This window comes from Lampris incognitus, chromosome 17 (assembly GCF_029633865.1).
Source record: "Lampris incognitus isolate fLamInc1 chromosome 17, fLamInc1.hap2, whole genome shotgun sequence".
Classification (NCBI taxonomy): Eukaryota; Metazoa; Chordata; class Actinopteri; order Lampriformes; family Lampridae; genus Lampris; species Lampris incognitus.
In genome coordinates, this window is record NC_079227.1 from 33,898,649 (window position 1) to 33,919,440 (window position 20,792).

The following is a 20,792-nucleotide window of genomic DNA, read 5'->3' on the forward strand; positions in this document are numbered from 1 at the left end:
GCCGGTCTGCGTGGGCTAGCAGTTAGCTTAGCCTGCCCCGCTTCCGCGTCCTGTCAGACCGCCCTCGGTGTTTCCTCTTCGTGCGCAGCTCCAGGCAGGGGCAGTGGTCCCTGGGCCCACAGGACGCAGCAGACCAGGCTCTCCCAGCCATCTAACGGAGACAAACTTCAGACGCAGATGTGGACAAAGGCACAGCATGGACGGGACTGGGCGTGGCCACCGCAAACGTGAATTTGCGCCGCCATCTTCCCCACACCGGAAGCGGAGTACTTGTACTACTGACATTACTTTCAATTATTACAACAATAATGCAGGGTACCGAGGGGACGCAGGAAGACTTTCTGGTTTGTCACAAGTGCTAGCACTTCATATGGACTTGGGTTTGAAAAAGACCTTCACAGTTAGGCTAACAAAGAAACCACACTTTTAGGAGGGGTGTTACATATTTCAGGTGGCTTTCATCCATTCTCAATGGAGGCAGCGTTCTGAAACCAGATCCTTTAAACCAGAAAATAACAGATTCTGGAGTTAAATTGAGTCCGGAGTCTTATGATGTTAAGATTTGACCTAACACATGACCCCAAACCTCCTAAGCAGACAGACAGATGTGATCCGGGCCTAACCATTCCGTCTCCAAAGTGAGCCGAACTTAAAGCTAAATATTGTAACGCCCACGGATGACTAGAGTCGCTAGCCCTTGGCTAACGGGTCGGACCCTTTAGTTGACAGGTTAGCGCAGTCGGGCGACCCGGGTTCGCTTCCCGGCTGCCCCTGAACTCGCCAGATTTTTGTCAGAAGTGGGATGGTGAGACCGCGAGGCCATCGGAAGCGCGTGCGCCCAGAGGCGCGAGGGAACTCATGCTGAAGCGCGGGGTAGTGTAACGCCCACGGATGACTAGAGTCGCCAGCCTTTGGCTTACGGGTCGGACCCTTTAGTTGACAGGTTAGCGCAGTCGGGCGACCCGGGTTCGCTTCCCGGCTGCCCCTGAACTCACCAGATTGATGTCAGAAGTGGGATGGTGAGACCGCGAGGCCATCGGAAGCGCGTGCGCCCAGAGGCGCGAGGGAACTCATGCTGAAGCGCGGGGTAGTGTAACGCCCACGGATGACTAGAGTCGCCAGCCTTTGGCTTACGGGTCGGACCCTTAGGTGACTGGTTATCGCAGTCGGGCGACCCGGGTTCGCTTCCCGGCCGCCCCTGAATTCGCAACAATATTGTAACGTGCATGGATAAGTAGTCACGTTGGCCCCTGGCTAAAGAGTCGGATCCTTTAGTCGAGCGGTTAGTGATGTCTCTCGCGGTGCGGGAGCTATGGGTTCGCGTCCCGGCTGCGGCAACTCCTGAGGTTGCCCCCCCCCCCCCAATCCGCTACAGTATGATCCGGCGTCGTAACAGAGTAACTCTTTGTCAGCTGATGACGAGATTTGCCTACGCCTCACGGCGCCATTTTTTATTTTTTGGCTCTCGGGTTCGGCCCGGGCCGCCGCGTCCCTCCCTTGGCAGAAACGAGGCAAACCAGTGAAAAGAGGTCGCCCCCCTTCTCGCACTCTCCTTTTCTTTTCTTTTGTTTTTTTTAATCCCCTTCTTTACCTTTCAGTGGAACAATTTAAGGTCCCGTTGCTCTCCCTGTCGTCACCCTCTGACAGCCATGTTACCCCCCTCTCACCCCCCTCTGCGTGTGAAAGGGGTTTGATCACCGGCCCGCGTCCGCGCGCTGCTCTCAATGAGCCGCGTCATCAGCTTTAATAACCGGAGCGTGCCAACGGCTGTCAGACATGCGCACACGGCCCAGCCCCTCCACGTGTTCCATAACGGTGGGGCGGCGGAATACAAACCCCAGCGTGAAGACGGGGATATGAAATATAATAGATACGGGATCTATTATATTTCATATCCCCGTCTTTGTGTTTGCATATGAGCATGCTGAGCTGTTTTGGAAACGGGAGGCCTGGCAGACTGCTGCTGGTCAAAGCGGAGCAGCCCCTCCTCCATCCTCCCCCTCCGCCCCCCCCCGCTGGTTTTGTCACGACACGGCCCTAAATGGGATTAAATTGCGCGCAGCGGATGTGCGAGTGTGCCAATTACTGTCAAACGTCAGTCTCTGTTTTGGGGGTGGGGGGGGGGGGCTTCGTTTGGTTTGCGGTACGTTTTCGGTTTTGTTGACGAGCCTCTTGTTTATTTGGTGATTATCGTACACGGGTCACGCTCGAGCCTCTTCCGAAATTATCACCCTTCTGAGTGGCGCCGCGTTCCCCTAATTAACACGACGCTGTGAACCAAAAACGCACACCGACTACATTTAGTCGGCCTTAACGCGTCTTACAAAACCACCTTTAGGCTGTGGTTCTTCCCTAAATCAACCCCCCCCCAACACACGCACGCACACGCATGCGCGCGCGCACGCACACGCGCTCGCCTATAGCCTAGTGTGTGACGCGCCTCGTGGATCCCCAAGCCCGTACAACTAACTGACCCGATCAGAATTCATGACCAACCCTTGCTCTAGAGTTAACTTCGTCCCAGCTCAAACCTTAAACCTGACCAAGTCCTGAATCCCATCCCGCGCCTCCAGTTTGCAGAAGCGTCCTCGCTCCGTCTGCAGTTAAACACTCGTATCCTTACAGACACAGCCTAGACAGCTGAACGCGCGCGCGCGCGCGCTCCAAACTTAACCAGCAACTTGTTAAAAACCAACAAGTAATTCAGTCTGCTCCTCTCGAGGCGGCCCCGGTGGAGGGCGCGAGGTGTTTTCCTGCAGCGCCATCCCTCCATCCCTCTCCATCCCTCTCCATCCCTCCATCCCTCTCCATCCCTCTCCATGCCTCCGCTCTCCCCGGCCGGGCCACGCATACCGGGGCCGTGCATATTGCCGATGAGCGGTCACTGAGACGCGCCTAATCCTCTTTTGATGAACTTGGTTAATGGACCTCCCGTCGCTGCTTTATCACACAGCCGACTTTGGCTCTGTTCATTAGGCGCACACGACCCTCACCACGCCCCCCCCTCCCCAGCATCCACCCCATGCCCCCCTCTCTCCGCTCCAGCTCAGGGCGTTTGTCAATAAATTGCGGTGGGTTTTTTTGGGGGGGGGGGGAGGTGGTGGTGGGTTGTGGGGGTCGCAATTAGAAAGTTATTAACCAAACGTCCCGGGACTCAAAGGCTCCTCTCAGAGGGACTTGGTTGAGTTTCTCTTCCCCCCCTCCCCGAGTCCGCAGCAACGGTTCATCCGCTTCCAGAGAAGAAGCCGCATAATGCCGCCGCGCCGCAGAAGCCTCTTCGCGCCCTTCCTCCCGAGAGACGCGACGCGCGGCGCTGCCAAACCCGTCCCGGATGCCTCCGAGGCCCCGCGCCCCCACGCCGGCACGCAGGCTCCGGCGCAGCGGCGCCGGGCGGAGGAGGGGCCCGGGACCGAGCGCGGCGCAAACGGCTTCGACCGCGGCGAGCCGCCGTGCGCGATCTTGGAGCTTCGGCTGGGCCCGGCGGGGGGGCTCCGCTACCTGCAGCCGGACGAGTGCGCGCTGGAGCGGGCGCAGAGGCGGCGCCGCCTCGCCGCCAACGCCCGCGAGAGGAGGAGGATGCTGGGTCTCAACGTCGCCTTCGACCGCCTCCGCAGCGTCATCCCCAACTTCGAGAGCGACAAGAAACTGTCCAAGTCGGAGACCCTCCAGATGGCCCAGATCTACATCGCCACTCTCAGCGAGCTGTTGCAGGACGGGGCCCGCGGACCCCCGGCTCTCCTCCCGGGCCCGGCCAGGGAGCCCCACGCCGGCAGAGGCGGTGCGGGCGTGGCGCGTAAGGGAGAGGAGCAGAGGAGCGACGCGCGGGGTTCGAACGGCAGCGCGTGGGAGAGGAGCAACGGGAATAAGTGAAGGGGCAGAGGACGGTTTCTGCGCACCGTCCGCCATCAGACTTGTGTCGTTCCTTGTACACCGCCTGTACGAAAGACGCCTTTCATTTTTTAATTTTTTTAAAAATTTTTGCAAAACTTTTGGAATGCTGTTCTGAACAAGGTGACTTTCTCCTAATAATGTCCCGGCCAATCAGAGGTTTGCTGTAGACGGTGAGGAGACAGGGATGTCTGTAGATAGGGTGTAGATGTAGTGTAGGCTGGCCATGCAGAGTCCACTCTCCCCAGCAAGCGATAAAAGCTGTTTGTCGGTAGGTTTAGAAAGAGAAATCCGTTTTCGTTGCTGGTAGATGAAAAACTGAGTTGTGTTACCCACATGTGCCCCATCCATACTCCGTTATTATTATTATCATTATTATCATTATTATCATCATTATTAGTATTATCATTATTATTATCATTATTATCATCATTATTATTATCATTATTATCATCATTATCATCATTATTATTATTATCATTATTATTATTATCATTATCATCATTATTATTATCATTACTATTATTATAATTATTATCATCATTATCATCATCATTATTATTATTATTATCATTATTATTATCATTATTATCATTATCATTATTATTATCATTATCAGAGAGCGGAGTGTATAGTAAGTAGCCATCACGAACGAGACAGACACGGGGAGGATGTACTGAAAGTAGCAATTTTTATTCGTTTTAAAATTATGTACAGGTAACCAAAGACATCATTCTGGAAATCGGTACAAAGAGTGTTTCCGGCAGTTTGCTTTTTATTTTTTTTTAATTTTTTTTCTGTGTGTGTAAGAACGTCTCTGCCTGTCTGTCGAAACAAACAACAGTTGGGAAAAAGGCTGTATAAAATAAAAAATAGAATCGGATTCAGAAAAGTAGAGTCTACCGGTCTAATTTATTTCTCAATAGGCAATCTATTTACAGGAAGTTATTTACAATTTCTTGTTTTGTTCTATTCATTCTTCCAGATTTCTGTGAATAAAGCTCTTGTAAACTTTAGAAGGTGTGTGTGTGAGGGTACGCTCTACAGAAGGGCGGCTCGAGACGCCGCCGCTGGTGTGTGTGTCTGTGTGTGTGTCTGTGTGTGTGTCTGTGTGTATGCGTGCATAGGAGACTTGAAAATGTAATGCTTGGTCGAGCATGAAAAGACATACAAACTACCAACGATCACTACCGATGTAAATCAACGTCAACTCATCTCGAACGTGTGACGTGAACGTAACGCTTCGAAACCTGTACAGTCAAACAAAGTCGACCCGCAAACGCCCCCGACCGACCGGAACCTACGCCACCCAGGAGACAGGGATTACCCACCTTGGGGGGGGGGGGGGTCACTGGTGACACATTTTGGGGCACAAAAAAAACCCTTAATAAAAGGAACCAGTTGAGGGGTACAGGGGTTAAAGGAGCCACCTGAGGGGTGGGGGGGGTTAAAGGAACCAATTGAGGGGTAGGGGGGTTAAAGGAACCAATTGAGGGGTAGGGGGGGTTAAAGGAGCCAACTGAGGGGTACGGGGTTTAAAGGAGCCAACTGAGGGGTAGGGGGTTTAAAGGAGCCAACTGAGGGGTAGGGGGTTTAAAGGAGCCAACTGAGGGGTAGGGGGGGTTAAAGGAACCAGTTGAGGGGTGCGGGGGTTAAAGGAGCCACCTGAGGGGTAGGGGGTTTAAAGGAGCCAACTGAGGGGTGGGGGGGTTAAAGGAGCCAACTGAGGGGTACGGGGTTTAAAGGAGCCAACTGAGGGGTAGGGGGGGTTAAAGGAGCCACCTGAGGGGTAGGGGGGTTAAAGGAACCAGTTGAGGGGTGCGGGGGTTAAAGGAGCCACCTGAGGGGTAGGGGGGGTTAAAGGAACCAGTTGAGGAGTAGGGGGGGGTTAAAGGAACCAGTTGAGGGGTAGGGGGGGTTAAAGGAACCAGTTGAGGGGTAGGGGGTTTAAAGGAGCCAACTGAGGGGTAGGGGGGTTATAGGAACCAGTTGAGGGGTAGGGGGGGTTAAAGGAACCAGTTGAGGGGTAGGGGGTTTAAAGGAGCCAACTGAGGGGTAGGGGGGTTAAAGGAACCAGTTGAGGGGTAGGGGGGGTTAAAGGAACCACCTGAGGGGTAGGGGGGGTTAAAGGAACCAATTGAGGGGTAGGGGGTTAAAGGAACCAGTTGAGGGGTAGCGGGGGTTAAAGGAACCAGTTGAGGGGTAGGGGGGGTTAAAGGAACCACCTGAGGGGTAGGGGGTTTAAAGGAGCCACCTGAAAGGTAGGGGGGTTAAAGGAACCAGTTGAGGGGTACGGGGGTTAAAGGAACCAGTTGAGGGGTAGGGGGGTTGAAGGAACCAGTTGAGGGGTACGGGGGTTAAAGGAACCAGTTGAGGGGTACGGGGGTTAAAGGAACCAATTGAGGGGTGGGGGGGGTTAAAGGAACCAGTTGAGGGGTAGGGGGGTTGAAGGAACCAGTTGAGGGGTACGGGGGTTAAAGTGTGGGCACTGGATTTCCGAAATTATTCCTTATTTCATCTTTACATCAAATGATGACTGGGAACATGACGCGTTCTTCCACATAAAGCCAAATTCAAAAAAGCTGCTCAGGTAAAACACACAACACCCGACTCACCCGACAGTCAACGGGATTCACCTGAACCACATCGCCGACTGAATTCTGGGCTTTCACCGGCCGAAACGCCCTGTGAACCAACGAAAGGGGGCGACTTTCTGCACCGTTAATAAATAAGCGACAATTACCCAAATGTTGTGGTCGTTTTAGCAGTGTTTCGAGTGGCATTCTGGCGCCGGCGGGGCACCGCGGGGAGGACACACAACACGCCGCCGTTGACAAGACAAGGTGGAGAGGTGTTATAAAGGCGGGCGGGCGGGCGTCCGCCTCGTCGCCGCCCGGCTGCCGGGAACAAATCTGTGCGAGCGGCTCTCGCCGAACTCGCAGCACCGCCGAACTCGCTGAGGGGACACGCACACACATTACTGGAAGGCTCTCGGGGGCGGGGGGGGGGGGGGGGTAGGTTTCTGACCCACAGGGCTCAGCTCCTACTGAGACAACCCACTTTGATGTGGACACCAGTTTCCGGCGGGGGGGGGGGGGGGGGGTCAAGTACGAGGGGGCAATCGACGGCTTCTCAAGCAGGAGCCCCTCCACTTTAACGAGTTTCAGGTGTAACAGTCTTTCAGAGCGGGGGTCTCCACAGCTCGGGGGGGGGGTGGTGGGCTGCAGTAAGCGAGGCATCTGCAGGAGGGCAGCTCGGCAAAAAAAGAAAAAGAAAAGAAAGCTGTCGACTTAGAAAAAAAAAAAAAAAACCAATCGATCTCCCAAGTCGGACCAAAGACAGACGAGCTCGCCAAGAGCGAGGGTTCAAACGTGCGACTTAATGTTGACGGAAACGCATTAGGGTCACAAACTAATTGTCTAAACGGATTTTGTTTCTTTTTAAGGAGGTAAAACTCAACGATCGGTGGAGGCTGCCACGCGCACAACTTGGCAATCCCTCGGTATGAAGAAACCCTGACAGGCCGACGGCGGGGTTTCCGCCACGGACAAACAAAACAAAACAACAACAACAACAAAAACACAACTGCTAAAACTTTGCTTGACTGGAACCTTTCAAAGAAAAGAAAAACGCTGTGATTGTGACTCACAAGTGTCCTCCCTCTTTTCCACTTACAACCACCAAAAGGATCGATATGCCCATTTCTCCGCCTCGGTCCTCCAGCACCCAACAGATAAAAGGCTGAAAAGAGGGGAGAAAACGGGGCCTGGCTGCCGGGTGGGGGGGGGGGGACGCCGGAGGGGTCCCGCCACTTGATAAGAAAAAGGAAAAGAGGAGCGAGACGGAGTCGCCTGGCTGCGGTCGGTCTGCTGCAGGTGAGGTTCTTCTACCTATTTGTTTTAATGAACTTAGAGGGTAAAGCAGGGGCACTGACATGGTGACGGTGGTCTCGGGGGGGGGGGCGTGTCACTCAAATCTTGAAAGATCAACCCCCCCCCCAAAAAAATGGGATGTCACAAAGGGAGGTGAGATCAGGATTAAAACAGCACAGACTCCTTCCACGGACTCCTTCTGGAAGCAAAATGTGAAGGAGAACCTCGACGGTAGAGAAACGTGCTCTGGTCAACACTACGCCCTAGGTGGTGGTGGGTGGGTGGGTGGGTGGGCTGGACAGTTGCTTCAGAAATTCCTAGCGCATTTCCGACAATCGTTAACCAGAGTGTGGCTGGTTCTGTGTTGGATGAGTTTGATGGCGGGCGGGCCCAGGACACCCGGTCTCAGTATGGTATCATCGAAAACAAACCCAATGGAACCAGAGCACTACTCTGTCTGCTCGCCAAAGTACTACTCTGTTCCTTTTTTTTCCAGAAATGTGTTTTTGTTTTTTTGTCTGCAATTCAAAGTCGTTACCGGGCTTAAAACTGCGAAAGGTCCCGTGAAGTCCTTGGTCTTGGCTGCTGATGTGGATTCTGTGGTTTTCAGATGAAGACTGATTAAAGAATTCCACTGCAACAGCCTGAAGCTCTGGTGCCGGAGCAGAGGGAGAAGATTGGTGCTTATGTCTGCATGTGTGTGTGTCTGTGTGTGTGTGTGTGTAGCCTGTTTCTAGCATTGCTTTGGGTCTCCCATCAGTCAGTGCTCTAAACAGTCTTGAAGAGGTAATGGTGAAGAGTCGGTTGGCGGGTGGCGCGAATGTGTGGGCGACGAGCCTCTCTCTAGCAGTGCTCCAGATAGTCGATGACCCGGGATATGGACTTCTGTCCCGTGGTGCCAACATCGCACTATTGAGGGGAGAAAAAGAGAGAGAGGAGAAAGATAGAGGTAAAAAGAGCGCATGAGACAGTGAGAGAGAGAGCGAGGCAAAGCAGAGGGCAGAGAGAGGGAAGTGACAAAGGGTGAAAGAACGAGGGCAGTAGGGGTGGGGGTGGGGGGGGGTAGAACAGGTCAGTTACCACACACAGAAACGTCCCAGTACAACACCCTTATTCACACACACTCTGATGCATGAGCAAGGTCAATTCTCCCTCAATTCATGAAGCTGACTTTCTACACGAGTCAAACAACTGGACAAGCGATGGCATCAAACATGGACAAGTTTCGGTTTCAAACCGTGACTCAACTCTCTGTTGCAATGACCAACAGCAACACTTCTCCAGCTCACTGCTTTTTTGTTGTAATTGACAGGATTGTTTGCTGCCCGTAAACAAGTCAACAGCTATCAGTTGCAGAAAAGGCCTGTGGGGATAAGAGACAGTCCCCGGGTAAGTTCATCAGGTGTCCCGGCGTGACTCGGAGGTTCCTCTCCGTCATCACACCGTAACAGGCGAGAAAATGTTGAAAATGACTGGTGAACTGTCCCTAAACACCACGTCAGGCCTGACAGAAAACCCACGGTGGAGCACGCTGTTAGCCGACTTTCACAACTTCGGCGCGGTTTACATCTCCATGGTAACAGCAAGGCCTCTGATTGGTGGAATTTGCTGAAGGACTGTGGGCAGTGTAGTACTTCACCAGGCGTTCGGAAATAAAACAAAAAACGAAGGGGAAATCTGTGGGGACTGACCTACGACCTCTTCATGAGCATCATCTCACAATTTTGCAGCTCATGGTAAATCTACCCTGAACGGTCAATACATGTGGTTGATCACCAGATTCCCTGTGGTAACTATGAAGGACAACTTTACTCGCGAAACCTGACGCTGCAGCTCTACTTTCAATCTACGGTCTGTTAATCTTGTGGTTCAGAGAAGGAAACCACTGGTCATATCTTTTCATTTTTGCATGTGTACCAAAATATTGTGGATTGATGTTCAACACTTAAGGGAAACCACTGGTCAAATATCACTCATTTTTTCTTTGAATGTGTTTTTTTGAATGTGTGTGTGGGCCCTGTGGTGCCCTGGCGGTCTGCCGCCCAATGACTGCGGGGATAGGCTCCAGCATCCCCGTGACCCTGAGAGCAGGATAAGGCGTTTGGATAATGGATGGATGGATGGTGAATTTGGGAACCTATCCCCTTGATTAGCTATCTTTGCAAGCTGAAGTAGGCACAGCATAAAAGATTCAAAAACTCATCCGTCTTGCTCAGAACCACTAGCTATCCAGTTTTGTGGCTGTAGTTACTGCAGTATCTGTTCACAGATAAACCCAACTGCAAATGTAAATTAGCTGCAAACTCTACTGACCTTATGCAGGCCTAGACAAAACCTGAGAACCCTACCAAGTGGCTGACTCACAACTTATCCTGCTGGACCGCTTATCCTGCTCTCAGGGTCACGGGGATGCTGGAGCCTATCCCAGCAGTCATTGGGCGGCAGGCGGGGAGACACCCTGGACAGACTGCCAGGCCATCACACAGAACCCACACATTCACACCTAGGGACAATTTAGTACGGCTGATTCACCTGACCTACATGTCTTTGGACTGTGGGAGGAAACTGGACTACCTGGAAGAAACCCACGCAGACACAGGGAGAACATGCAAACTCCACACAGAGGACGACCAGGGATGACCCTCAAGGTTGGACGACCCCGGGGCTCGAACCAAGGACCTTCTTGCTGTGAGGCGACCGTGCTAACCACTGTGCCACCATGCCGCCCTATTAAGTGTCATGCCACCCCATGGTGGAAGACTGTATCTTGGTTTCTCCATTACATTTGCACATGGTTTGGAATGAATATAATAGAGGTATACTGTTAAAATCCAAACATATTCTATGCTGCTGGACTCTTTTCCCCTCAGAGTATGGGCTATGCAACATATTGGCATTTGTGGGCATCTGGGTAGCGTGGCAGTCTATTCTGTTGCCTACCAACAAGGGGATCGCAGACACAATTGGCCGTGTCTATGGGTGGGAAGCCAAATGTGGGTATGTGTTCTCGTCACTGCACTAGTGCCTCCTCTGGTCGGTCCAGGCACCTGTTCAGGGGGGAGGGGGAACTGGGGGGGAATAGCATGATCCTCCAACGCACTACGTCCCCCTGGTGAAACTCCTCACTGTCAGGTGAAAAGAAGCGGCTGGTGACTCCACATGTATGGGAGGAGGCATGTGGTAGTCTGCAGCCCTCCCCGGATCGGCAGAGGGGGTGGAGCAGCGACCGAGACGGCTCAGAGAGTTGGGTAATTGACCAAGTGCAATTGGGGAGAAAAAGGGGGGATAAAAATACTGGCGTTTTTCAAGTCATGTGAAGGATGTCTGGGTGTTTCTATGAGGAAAGTGACAGCTATCGACATTCGACCCCGAGCCCGGGGTAGGTCCTGTGTAGCCGCAGCGTAGTGTTTTGTGTAACGGGAAAACCCACAGCGGTTTCACCTGGCTCCGCCATTGCTGCCACTTACTGTGAGGTTCATGAAGTTGAGGAACTTCTTGAGCATTTCCGTCATGATGGAGAAGTCCCCTTTCGGCAGATTCTCCCTAACAGTAGTCACATTCATCTGGGAGACAGACACACAAAGAGAGGGGCAGAGGTTATTAACACATCCTACCGTGACTAACCTTATCAACCTCGTCAAGGTAGAATGTTAATTAATGTGTAATAAAGGACCTCCGAGTCTTCCTCGGGACCAACTCGGATCATCATTTGGCAGAGCAAAAAAAACAAAAACAAAACACAACAACTGTGGAACAGCACTACCCATGCATTATGAACCCTCTGTGAACAATTGCTTGCTGTACCGACGGCAAATTCCACCGACCTCGGTCGTGTGGTCATTAATAAATGATTAATAAATGATTACTAAATTGAACCTGAATTGAAACCAGGAGGCTGATTCTCTCTTCCTCTTTTTTGGCACCATTCTACCTTACCTCTCCTCCCTACCTCTTCTTACCCCCCCATCTCCCTCTATTCCCTTTTTTTTCCTCTTCAGCCTGCACCCATTCCAGGACAGAGTAGGTGGCCACAGATCATGATGCTAAAATGCACACTTGGAAAAACACCCACACACACACGTTTCTCTGTCTACTTTCATCATCGTTCTTTTCTCTCGCTCTCCCATATGCATACATACAACCCAAACGCACAAACAACTCCCCTCCCTGTATACACACGCACGGTTGTTAACACCCCATTGAGGGAGCCGAGCCCATTAAGGGCAGAATAGCAGAGCGGCGCTCCCTTCCTCGTCTGACAGCCTCCACAGACAGACAGCAGAACTCTGACCGCAGCAGGTCGAGGAAAAAAAACCACGTATGGGCCCACTGGGAGGCTGCAGAGCCAGACAGATTCATTTCCAAGATTGCTTGGTTACCAACCTGGCCGGGCGGACAAGAGTTGGGCAGGCAATGACTCTGTGCACGTGTGTGTGTGTGTGTGTGTGTGTGTGTGTGTGTGTGTGTGTGTGTGTGTGTGTGTCTTACCGGGCTCCCCTGACAAAGACAGCCCAGTAGCAGTGCTGTGTAGGAGGCTACGATGCTGTCCTCCATGTGCTTCCCTGCATGCTGCAGAGCTTGAAGAGGCAAAGAGGTGGGGGTCAGGCGGGGGGGGGGGGGGTTGAGAAGAGGAGAGGAGGATGGAAGAGCAGCACGGAGAAGAGGGGAGTGGGTCGTGGGGGTAAAGAAGACGAAGGGGCAGTTAAAGGGAACAGGACAAGATGAGGAGAGGATGATGGGGGGCGGGAGAGTTGAAGTAGGGGAGAAGATAAGAGAAGCGAGGGAGGAGGAGTGGAGGACAAGACCAACAAGACCGGGTGAGAGGGGGGAGACAGAGGGGGGGGGGGGGAGAAGGGAGAACATTATTAATGCACCATTTCATTTTTCAGTGAACCTCTGAAATGAAGAGTTTCTAAGCTCGGCAAAAATCTTGTGAAACATATCAAGAAATAAAAGGGGGGGGGGGCAAATGTATTTCTTCAGTTTCTTTCTTCTTCATGACTTCAATAAATGTCGGGCCGCTGAGAGCAGACCCCACAGTTTTTTCCCTTTTTCTTGTTCCTCTTAAGAGGTCTTGCCTCACTGCATGAACGCTCTTTGAACATACCAAGGAAAATGAAACTCTTCTTTGCACCTTCACCCCCGTTCCTTTGACTACGACCCGAGAACTAAACACTCGCTGCTCTGTGCTCTCCTTCCACAACTCTACACCTGCTCGATTTACTAAGTTTTCTTTGTGGTCTCTTCTTTGTCTCTGAAGGTAAAAGGGTGCTTTATGGAGGCATCGGTATTTGGAAAGAGTTATCCCAACAGATCCCATCGGTTCTTCACTCATTTATACGGCGGGGGCCACCCCCCCCTTTTCTCCCCAATTATATCCAGCCAATTATCCCACTCTTCCGAGCCGTCCCGGTCGCTGCTCCACCTACTATGCCAATCCGGGGAGGGCTGCAGACTACCACATGCCTCCTCCGAGACGTGTGGAGTCGCCAGCCGCTTCTTTTCACCTGACAGTTTCGCCAGGGGAACGTAGCGCGTGGAAGGATCACGCTACTCCCCCCAGTCCCCCCCCCCCCTCCGAACAGGTGCCCTGACAGACCAGAGGAGACGCCAGTGCAGCGACCAGGACACATACCCACGTCCGGCTTCCCACCCGCAGACACAGCCAATTGTGTCTGTAGGGACGCCCAACCAAGCCGGAGGTAACACGGGGATTCGAACCGGCGATCCCCGTGTTGGCAGGCAACGGAATAGACCGCCACGCCACCCAGGGGCCCAGAACAGCTTCTTTTTTTTTTAGCAGCAGCAAATGGACGAGACTTTACCCAGACCTTACTACATTGACTTGTTAAAACCATTTTGACCGGCCTACAAACGTTTACTGCTGGTCGTGGTTGGGTCATGTGATTATAAACTAGGTTGTATCCCTCTGTACCCAAAAATCACTGCTTCCAACACCAAATGACAGTGACTTGTGGGTCAATGTGTTCCTCTTCAATCTTTAGTAGTTGTTAAAAAAAAGTTTTCTGTACTTTTCTAGACCCGAGTCTAGAAAGTCAGTGTTCTAACCTTTGTTGAGGTCCAGCTCCTCCCCATCCTCTTCCACCTTCTCCTTGGCTTCCTCCTGTCTGTCTGTATTGTTGTCGTTGGCGACCCACTGGATCTCCCCTCCCGTCTCCTGCCACTCCCCACTCTGGTCCAGTGCCGGTTTAGGTGCCTCTTTGATGAGGTCATCAGTCTGCGCCTCCGCTAGGACAGCAGCCGCCTCCCGCTGGAGGAACAGCTAGAAGAGGGATGACGGGATTTTTGTTTTATGAAACGGTCACCTCTAAAACTAGCAAGAGGTAAGAGTCTCAGCAAGAGTTAAAGGGAAGGTTTACAAGATGGTTGTAAGACCAGCTATGTTGTATAGTTTGGAGACAGTGGCACTGATGAAAAGAAAGGAGGTGGAGCTGGAGGTGGCAGAGTTGAAGATGCTAAGATTTTCATTGAGAGTGACGAAGAAGAACAGGATTAGGAACGAGTATATTAGAGGGACAGCTCAGGTTGGACGGTTTGGAGACAAAGCAAGAGAGGCAAGATGGAGATGGTTTGGACATGTGTGGAGGAGAGATGCTGGGTATATTGGGAGAAGGATGCTGAATATGGAGCTGCCAGGGAAGAGGAAAAATAGGAAGGCCAAAGAGGAGGTTTATGGATGTGGTGAGGGAGGACATGCAGGTGGCTGGTGTGACAGAGGAAGATGCAGAGGACAGGAAGAGATGGAAACGGATGATCCGCTGTGGCGACCCCTAACGGGAGCAGCCAAAAGTAGTAGCAGTAGGTCACCTCTAAAACTGGAACAGTCCAAGATGAATCCCTCTACTGACCATGTATGTGGAAAATGCTAAACTCTCCTTTTCTTATTGTGTTCCCTCTCGTATACACACAAAACACGCAAGCGCTGACAGAGGCCTACCTGTACAAGCGCTGCTATGGCGCTGAGGGGGCCAGTGTTGGTAATGTCTTGGTGCTGTGGACTGAGGAGGACGGTGGTGTCACAGGGCCCCTGGCCCCCCTCCATCTCCATCTCCATCAGACAGTGTCTGTTCCTGGCGCTGTACTCCACCAGGTTAATTAGCAGACCCAGACCCTGGACAGAAGACACACACACACACACACACACACACACACACACACATTTCAAAGATGGTGAAGTGCATGTGTGAGTGTGTACTGCACACACTAGACAGAGGGGAACATTTTGAGAGCTTAAGGAGGTAAAAAAGGCCTAATTTGCACTGAGCTGCCCACCAGCTTTTGCTTCACTGCAGGTTTGTTCCGGAAACATGTGGGAGAATCTTTACGTGTACGTACAAGAGGAGATCTGGCTTCACCTAGATCTGGCAAGAACCTAAACCATATTGTCTTTTAACACTAGAATGACCAAGGCCGTCACTTTGATGGCTTTGGATTTTCGAAGTTTAATAACTTTGTGAATAAAAAAATACAGACCTGCTGCTCCCTGAATGCTCCTAAAACTGCATATATTTGCATTAAAATTAGGTTTAGATCAACTGTACCAAAAAGAGTCATGGTAAGATCTACCTAAAACGACCACGAGTGGTCAAAAAGACGGCTCGTAATTTGTGCATTATCATGTGCATCGTCACTATTTATGATGTGTGTTGGTGGCGTCATGTCCTTCGTGAAATTCATTGCTCTGTCCTAGAAACACACTAGCGTCCTCCAGTGCAGAGAAATAGTCTAAACTTGATTTCTGATTATTTCCAACATGTCTGGTTACAGACGCATCATGACTACCACCGAGGTGTTGCAGTATTTACAGGCATTGGACAGCGGCCATTTTAAATTGTTTGAAAAATAGTATTAAAGTTGTTAAAATATTAATTTTGGTGTCAGTTAGTTTCCTAACAGACACACTAACATATGTAATGCATTAATATCTCAGTTGGATATTTATCTTGACAGAATATAGAGTTTAAAAACTGGCGGTCATGTTGACCACCCGTGGTCGTTTTGGGTAGGAGTAAAATCCCGGTCGTTCTAGTGTTAACAACAGAACAACAAAATACAAGTATCACAACTGTGTATATAAGTATGTCGATGACGTTCATGTGTGAGCAGTCTGTGGCGGTTTGGGTGAAATTACAGAGGTTTCTTATCCTGTACGAATGGGTCTGACAAACCACTCGATACCGCACAACCTCTGACAAAACTGATGTTGTAACAGGGGTTGGGTGGAGAGCGGTGTGTCATGGGATTCCACTACAGAACATGTGTGGTGCATAAATAAGGTGGAGAAACACAGCCGCTGCTCTGCCCATCAGTGAAGAACACTGAGCTCATCTATAATCACATTTGCCATGACTAAAGTCGGGTGTTTGTTCCATTTGCTGCCACCTTGCAAATTCGTGCAAATACTTTTTAACCTTTATATAACTCTTAACACTGCACAAATACTCCTCTGTTGCCTTTCTGTTGTCATGCCAACAGCACTTTTGGTGATTAATTTCTGACTTCTACCTGCGCTTTAGCTTTGCCTTCCCACGTGTTTACATATCGCCAACTTATTTTTTATCTTCTTTTTAAATTGGAATCAACTTTATCATAAGGCTAGATGAATACCACCGCTTTTGGCGACCTCTGAAACACTGTTGGTTAATTAATATGCATGATCCCTGTCAGATACACCACAGAAGAAGAAAAAAAAAAACCATACGTGGGGAACAACAAGGCCTATCAAATTAGGCCTGCTTACCGAGACCAGCAGAACTAAAAAGGCCCGAGTCAGACCCGCTGGTGTGTGTGTGCATGTGCCCTCTGTGTGGATGTGTTTTACTGACCAGTACTCGGATGTCAAATCTCTGCTCCGCAGGGAGATACTGAGGAACTCTGAGCACACAGTTCAAAGCCGTCACGATGAGGTCTTCCTGCTCTCCGGTCTTCGTACTGCCCCATTCTGTACACCACACACGAACAGAGAAATTAATTACCGCTCCAACACCAGATATGGGTCAATACTGTCCAAGTCAATGAAAATGAAATAATAACAGCCTGCTTTAGTTGTGTACTGCTATGGCAGCCTCCACACAGTACTCCACACCTCTCTAAGAGCTGTTCTGTATGACCACAGATCAAGTTGAATAGTGACCTCATATTAGGTCTCATGCAGTCCTGTATGGTATGTATGAAAATGTGTGTGTATGTCCGTCTTTCCATTTCTTTTTCCTTTTGGATTCCCCCCCGTTTTTCTCCCTAGTTGTACTTGGCTAATTACCCCACTCTTCCGAGCCGTCCCGGTCGCTGCTCCACCCCCTCTGCCGATCCGGGGAGGGCTGCAGACTACCACATGCCTCCTCTGATACACGTGGAGTCGCCAGCCGCTTCTTTTCACCTGACAGTGAAGAGTTTCACCAGGGGGACATAGCGCGTGGGAGGATCACGCTATTCCCCCCAGTTCCCCCTCCCCCCCGAACAGGTGCCCTGATGGACCAGAGGAGGCACCAGTGCAGCAACCAGGACACATACTCGCCTCCGGCTTCCCACCCGCAGACACGGCCAATTGTGTCTGTAGGGACGCCCGACCAAACTGGAGGTAACACGGGGATTCAAACTGGTGATCGCCGTGTTGGTAGGCAACGGAATAGACCGCCACGCCACCCGGACGCCCATCTTTCTATTTCTGTCGATATCTGCATCTGCAATAATCAGTCCAACTAACCCGTCATGTTTTAATCTCAGCATCAGTCTTGAGATGCGAGTTGTGTAGTCCACTAGAGCCGTGTGTGTGTATTTGCACCCGCTGACTTAAATGGATAGAGACACATTCAGGCAGATAACCGTCATCATGAGTGAGGCAAAGCAGCAGCATTACACAGGCTTTCCTCCATGGCACTGAGCGTGTATGCATTTGTGTTTGTGTGCATCTTTGCTCATCTATCAGCGCGTCTTTCCGTCGACCGTGGCTCGTGTTTGAGCAGGTCTCCATTCTGCTAACCATTGTCGTGCGTCAGGTTAAGAAGCACTCCGATGATGGCCCTGGTGCAGTCCTCTACAGCCTTGCCCACGTTGCTGTTGGAGCTGCAGGGCAGGTTGTGGCCGGCACTGTTCACCTCCCTGCTGTACCGCTGAATCATGGCCTCGCACCTCTGCAACGCCCTGGAGAGACGAACGACAACAAGGGGGATGGCTGAGTCAAGGCTGAAGCAGTAAAGGTGGGTGATGCATAGAGGAAGAATCAGAATCAGAAACACTTTGTCATTTCATTTCATGCACTTCCACACATGAAATGAAATGAAACATTGTTTCCTCCAGCCCACAGCAGTGCAACACAAAGACGAAAACACACACCCAAAAACTACAAGAACACATATATCCAAACTAACATATATATCTCAACTTAAAAAAAAATTAAAAAAAAGAAATCACTGTCCGGGAGAATGAACGCCAGCCAGGATGACTGTTGGAACTGCCAGTCTGCATGGGCTAGCAGTTAACTTAGCCTGCCCCGCTTCCGTGTGCTGTCGGACCGCCCTCTGTGTTTCCTCATTGGGAGCAGCTCCGGTCAGGGCCGGGGTCCCTGGGCCCACAGGACACAGCAGACCAGGCTCCCCAAGCCGATCCAACGCCAGCTCTCCCAGCCAGACACCTTCGACACACCTCCCCGCACTCCACACGACGACACTAAAAACAGTCAAGGCCAGGCGAGGCTGCCGCCAGACTGCCCTCAGTGTTATTGGAACTGCCGGTCTGCATGGGCTAGCAGTTAGCTTAGCCTGCCCCGCTTCTGCATCCTGTCAGACTGCCCTCGGTGTTTCCTCTTTGGGCACAGCTCCGGTCAGGGCCGGGGTCCCTGGGCCCACAGGAACAGACCAAGCTCCCCCAGCCGAGCCAGCGCCAGCTCTCCCAGCCATCAAACGAAGACAAACTTAGACGCAGATGTGGACAAAGACACTGCATGGACGGTACTGGGTGAGGCCGCCACAAACGTAAATTCGCGCTGCCATCTTCCCACACCAGTACTGGGTGAGGCCACCGCAAACGTGAATTTGAGCCGCCATCTTTCATTTCCGTCGGAAATGAAGAAGAGAGCAGAGGGGAGGGAAGCCCTGAGACAGCAGAGCTTTAAAGACATACAGATCTACATTCAGAATTCACCTGGTTTTGTCAATCTCAGAGGGGACAGAACACAAGGTAGAAGCCACACAGTCAGAAACAGCAAATCACAGAGGACCAAGTTCCGAATGTCTTTACAACCTTTGCAGAATGTATGTCTCAGATGTTTAAAGGTTTAAAATCTTTCTTAAGTGGTTTCCTCCCATCTCTTCTACCTTTATTCTCAACAGTTTAAGCACATTTAACAGCTAAAAGTTAAACCAACTCAACAACATCAGATCCTCGCTTCTGCCCGAGTTCACCTGGGCAGGCCCGTGACAGAGCAGCTGGTTCTTAATGATTTAGGCGCTCAGAATTATGGGACAAGCATTCAAGAAAGACGCCAGCCATTGATCATCTAGCCAACAATGAAAGGCTTTACCCTGACGAAGTGCGAGAGCGGTACAGTTGAGTATTATTAAACGCTGACCGACCCCCTTCCCCATTAAACAGAGCAGTATTCAGAGAACATGCATATATCCACATGCGCAAATTAATACAGAGTCACAAAGTCACAGGCAGGCATACCCTCCCCAGCATGCGAGATACACACACACACATACACACACACACACACACACAGACACACACACACGCTCGCGCGGAGGCCGGCTGCAGCGGCAGAGGCTTAGGGGGTCACCAGCCTCATGGTGTCCATGTAAATAACTAGATTAGATGTAATGGGAGGTCATCAGCATCTGAACACAAAGAGAGAACAGAGTTCAGCCAATCGCATCGGAGAGAGGGAGGGCGGGAGGAAGAGGGCGAGAAGGAGGGTTACAGCATGTGCCGGGACAGAGACAGAGAGCGGGGGGGGGGGGGGGGTAAGAGTGAGAGGAAGGGTGTCACAGTGGTGGTGATAGAGTGAATGTGTGGAGGGAGAGAGGAGAAAATAGTGGGGGAATTTGAACTGAGGGAGACAGCAGGAGAATTGGAATAAGCCAGAGTATGACATCAAGGGCGAGGTACTGAATCAGCAGAACTATACAGAAATATAAAGTGAGAAATAACTAATAAGCAATGTAAGAGAGGAGGAAAACAAACGAGCGAGGAGACTGAAGTGTAGACAAAAAACAACACAAACACAAAGCCAAGAAAGCCAGCCAGAAAGAGAGAGAGAGAGAGAGAGAGAGAGAGAGAGAGAGAGAGAGAGAGAGAGAGAGAGAGAGAGAGAGAGAGAGAGAGAAAAGGTAGACAGAGCGAGAGAGAGAAGGTAGCGAGAGAAGGTAGAGTGAGAGACAGAGAGAAGGTAGACAGAGAGCAAGAGAAAGCGAGAGGGAGAGAAGATAGAGAGAGCGAGACAGAGAAGGTAGAGAGAGAAAAGGTAGACAGAGAATGTAGAAAGAGAGAGAGAGAAGGTACAGAGAGAGAAGGTAGACACAGGGAGAGAAAGAGAGAGGGAGAGAAGGTAGAGAGAGAGTGAGACAGAGAGAAGGTAGACAGAGACAGAGAGAGGGTAGACAGAGAGAGAGAAGGTAGAGAGAGAGTGAGACAGAGAGAAGGTAGACAGAGACAGAGAGAGGGTAGACAGAGAGAGAGAAGGTAGAGAGAGAGTGAGACAGAGAGAAGGTAGACAGAGACAGAGAGAGGGTAGACAGAGAGAGAGAAGGTAGAGAGAGAGAAGGTAGACACAGGGAGAGAAAGAGAGAGGGAGAGAAGGTAGAGAGAGAGTGAGACAGAGAGAAGGTAGACAGAGACAGAGAGAGGGTAGACAGAGAGAGAGAAGGTAGAGCGAGAGAGAGAAGCCATGCGCATAAGGTAATTCAAACATCTTGCTCATATTGATTTTGGGGTTTTCTTTTAAGCAGAGATGTTTCCATAAGCTTCTTAGACTTTCTTAATCTGGCCACACAATTCTTTACGATTCTCCCCTTC

General features: G+C 51.0%; 1 protein-coding gene across 1 annotated transcript in view; it reads right to left on the reverse strand.

Moving 5' to 3' along the window:
* Positions 1 to 7,911: 7,911 nt before the first annotated feature.
* LOC130127562 (wings apart-like protein homolog) overlaps positions 7,912 to 20,792 on the reverse strand; it is a 70,222-nt gene continuing 57,341 nt past the window's right edge. Inside the window, exons 14-20 of the mRNA XM_056297236.1 lie at positions 17,761 to 17,921; positions 16,607 to 16,722; positions 14,719 to 14,892; positions 13,830 to 14,043; positions 12,249 to 12,337; positions 11,228 to 11,323; positions 7,912 to 8,669 (exon numbers count right to left, since the gene is read on the reverse strand). Of these exons, the coding sequence (XP_056153211.1) occupies positions 8,604 to 8,669; positions 11,228 to 11,323; positions 12,249 to 12,337; positions 13,830 to 14,043; positions 14,719 to 14,892; positions 16,607 to 16,722; positions 17,761 to 17,921 (916 nt within the window). The 3' untranslated portion in view covers positions 7,912 to 8,603. The remainder of the gene's footprint in view (positions 8,670 to 11,227; positions 11,324 to 12,248; positions 12,338 to 13,829; positions 14,044 to 14,718; positions 14,893 to 16,606; positions 16,723 to 17,760; positions 17,922 to 20,792) is intronic.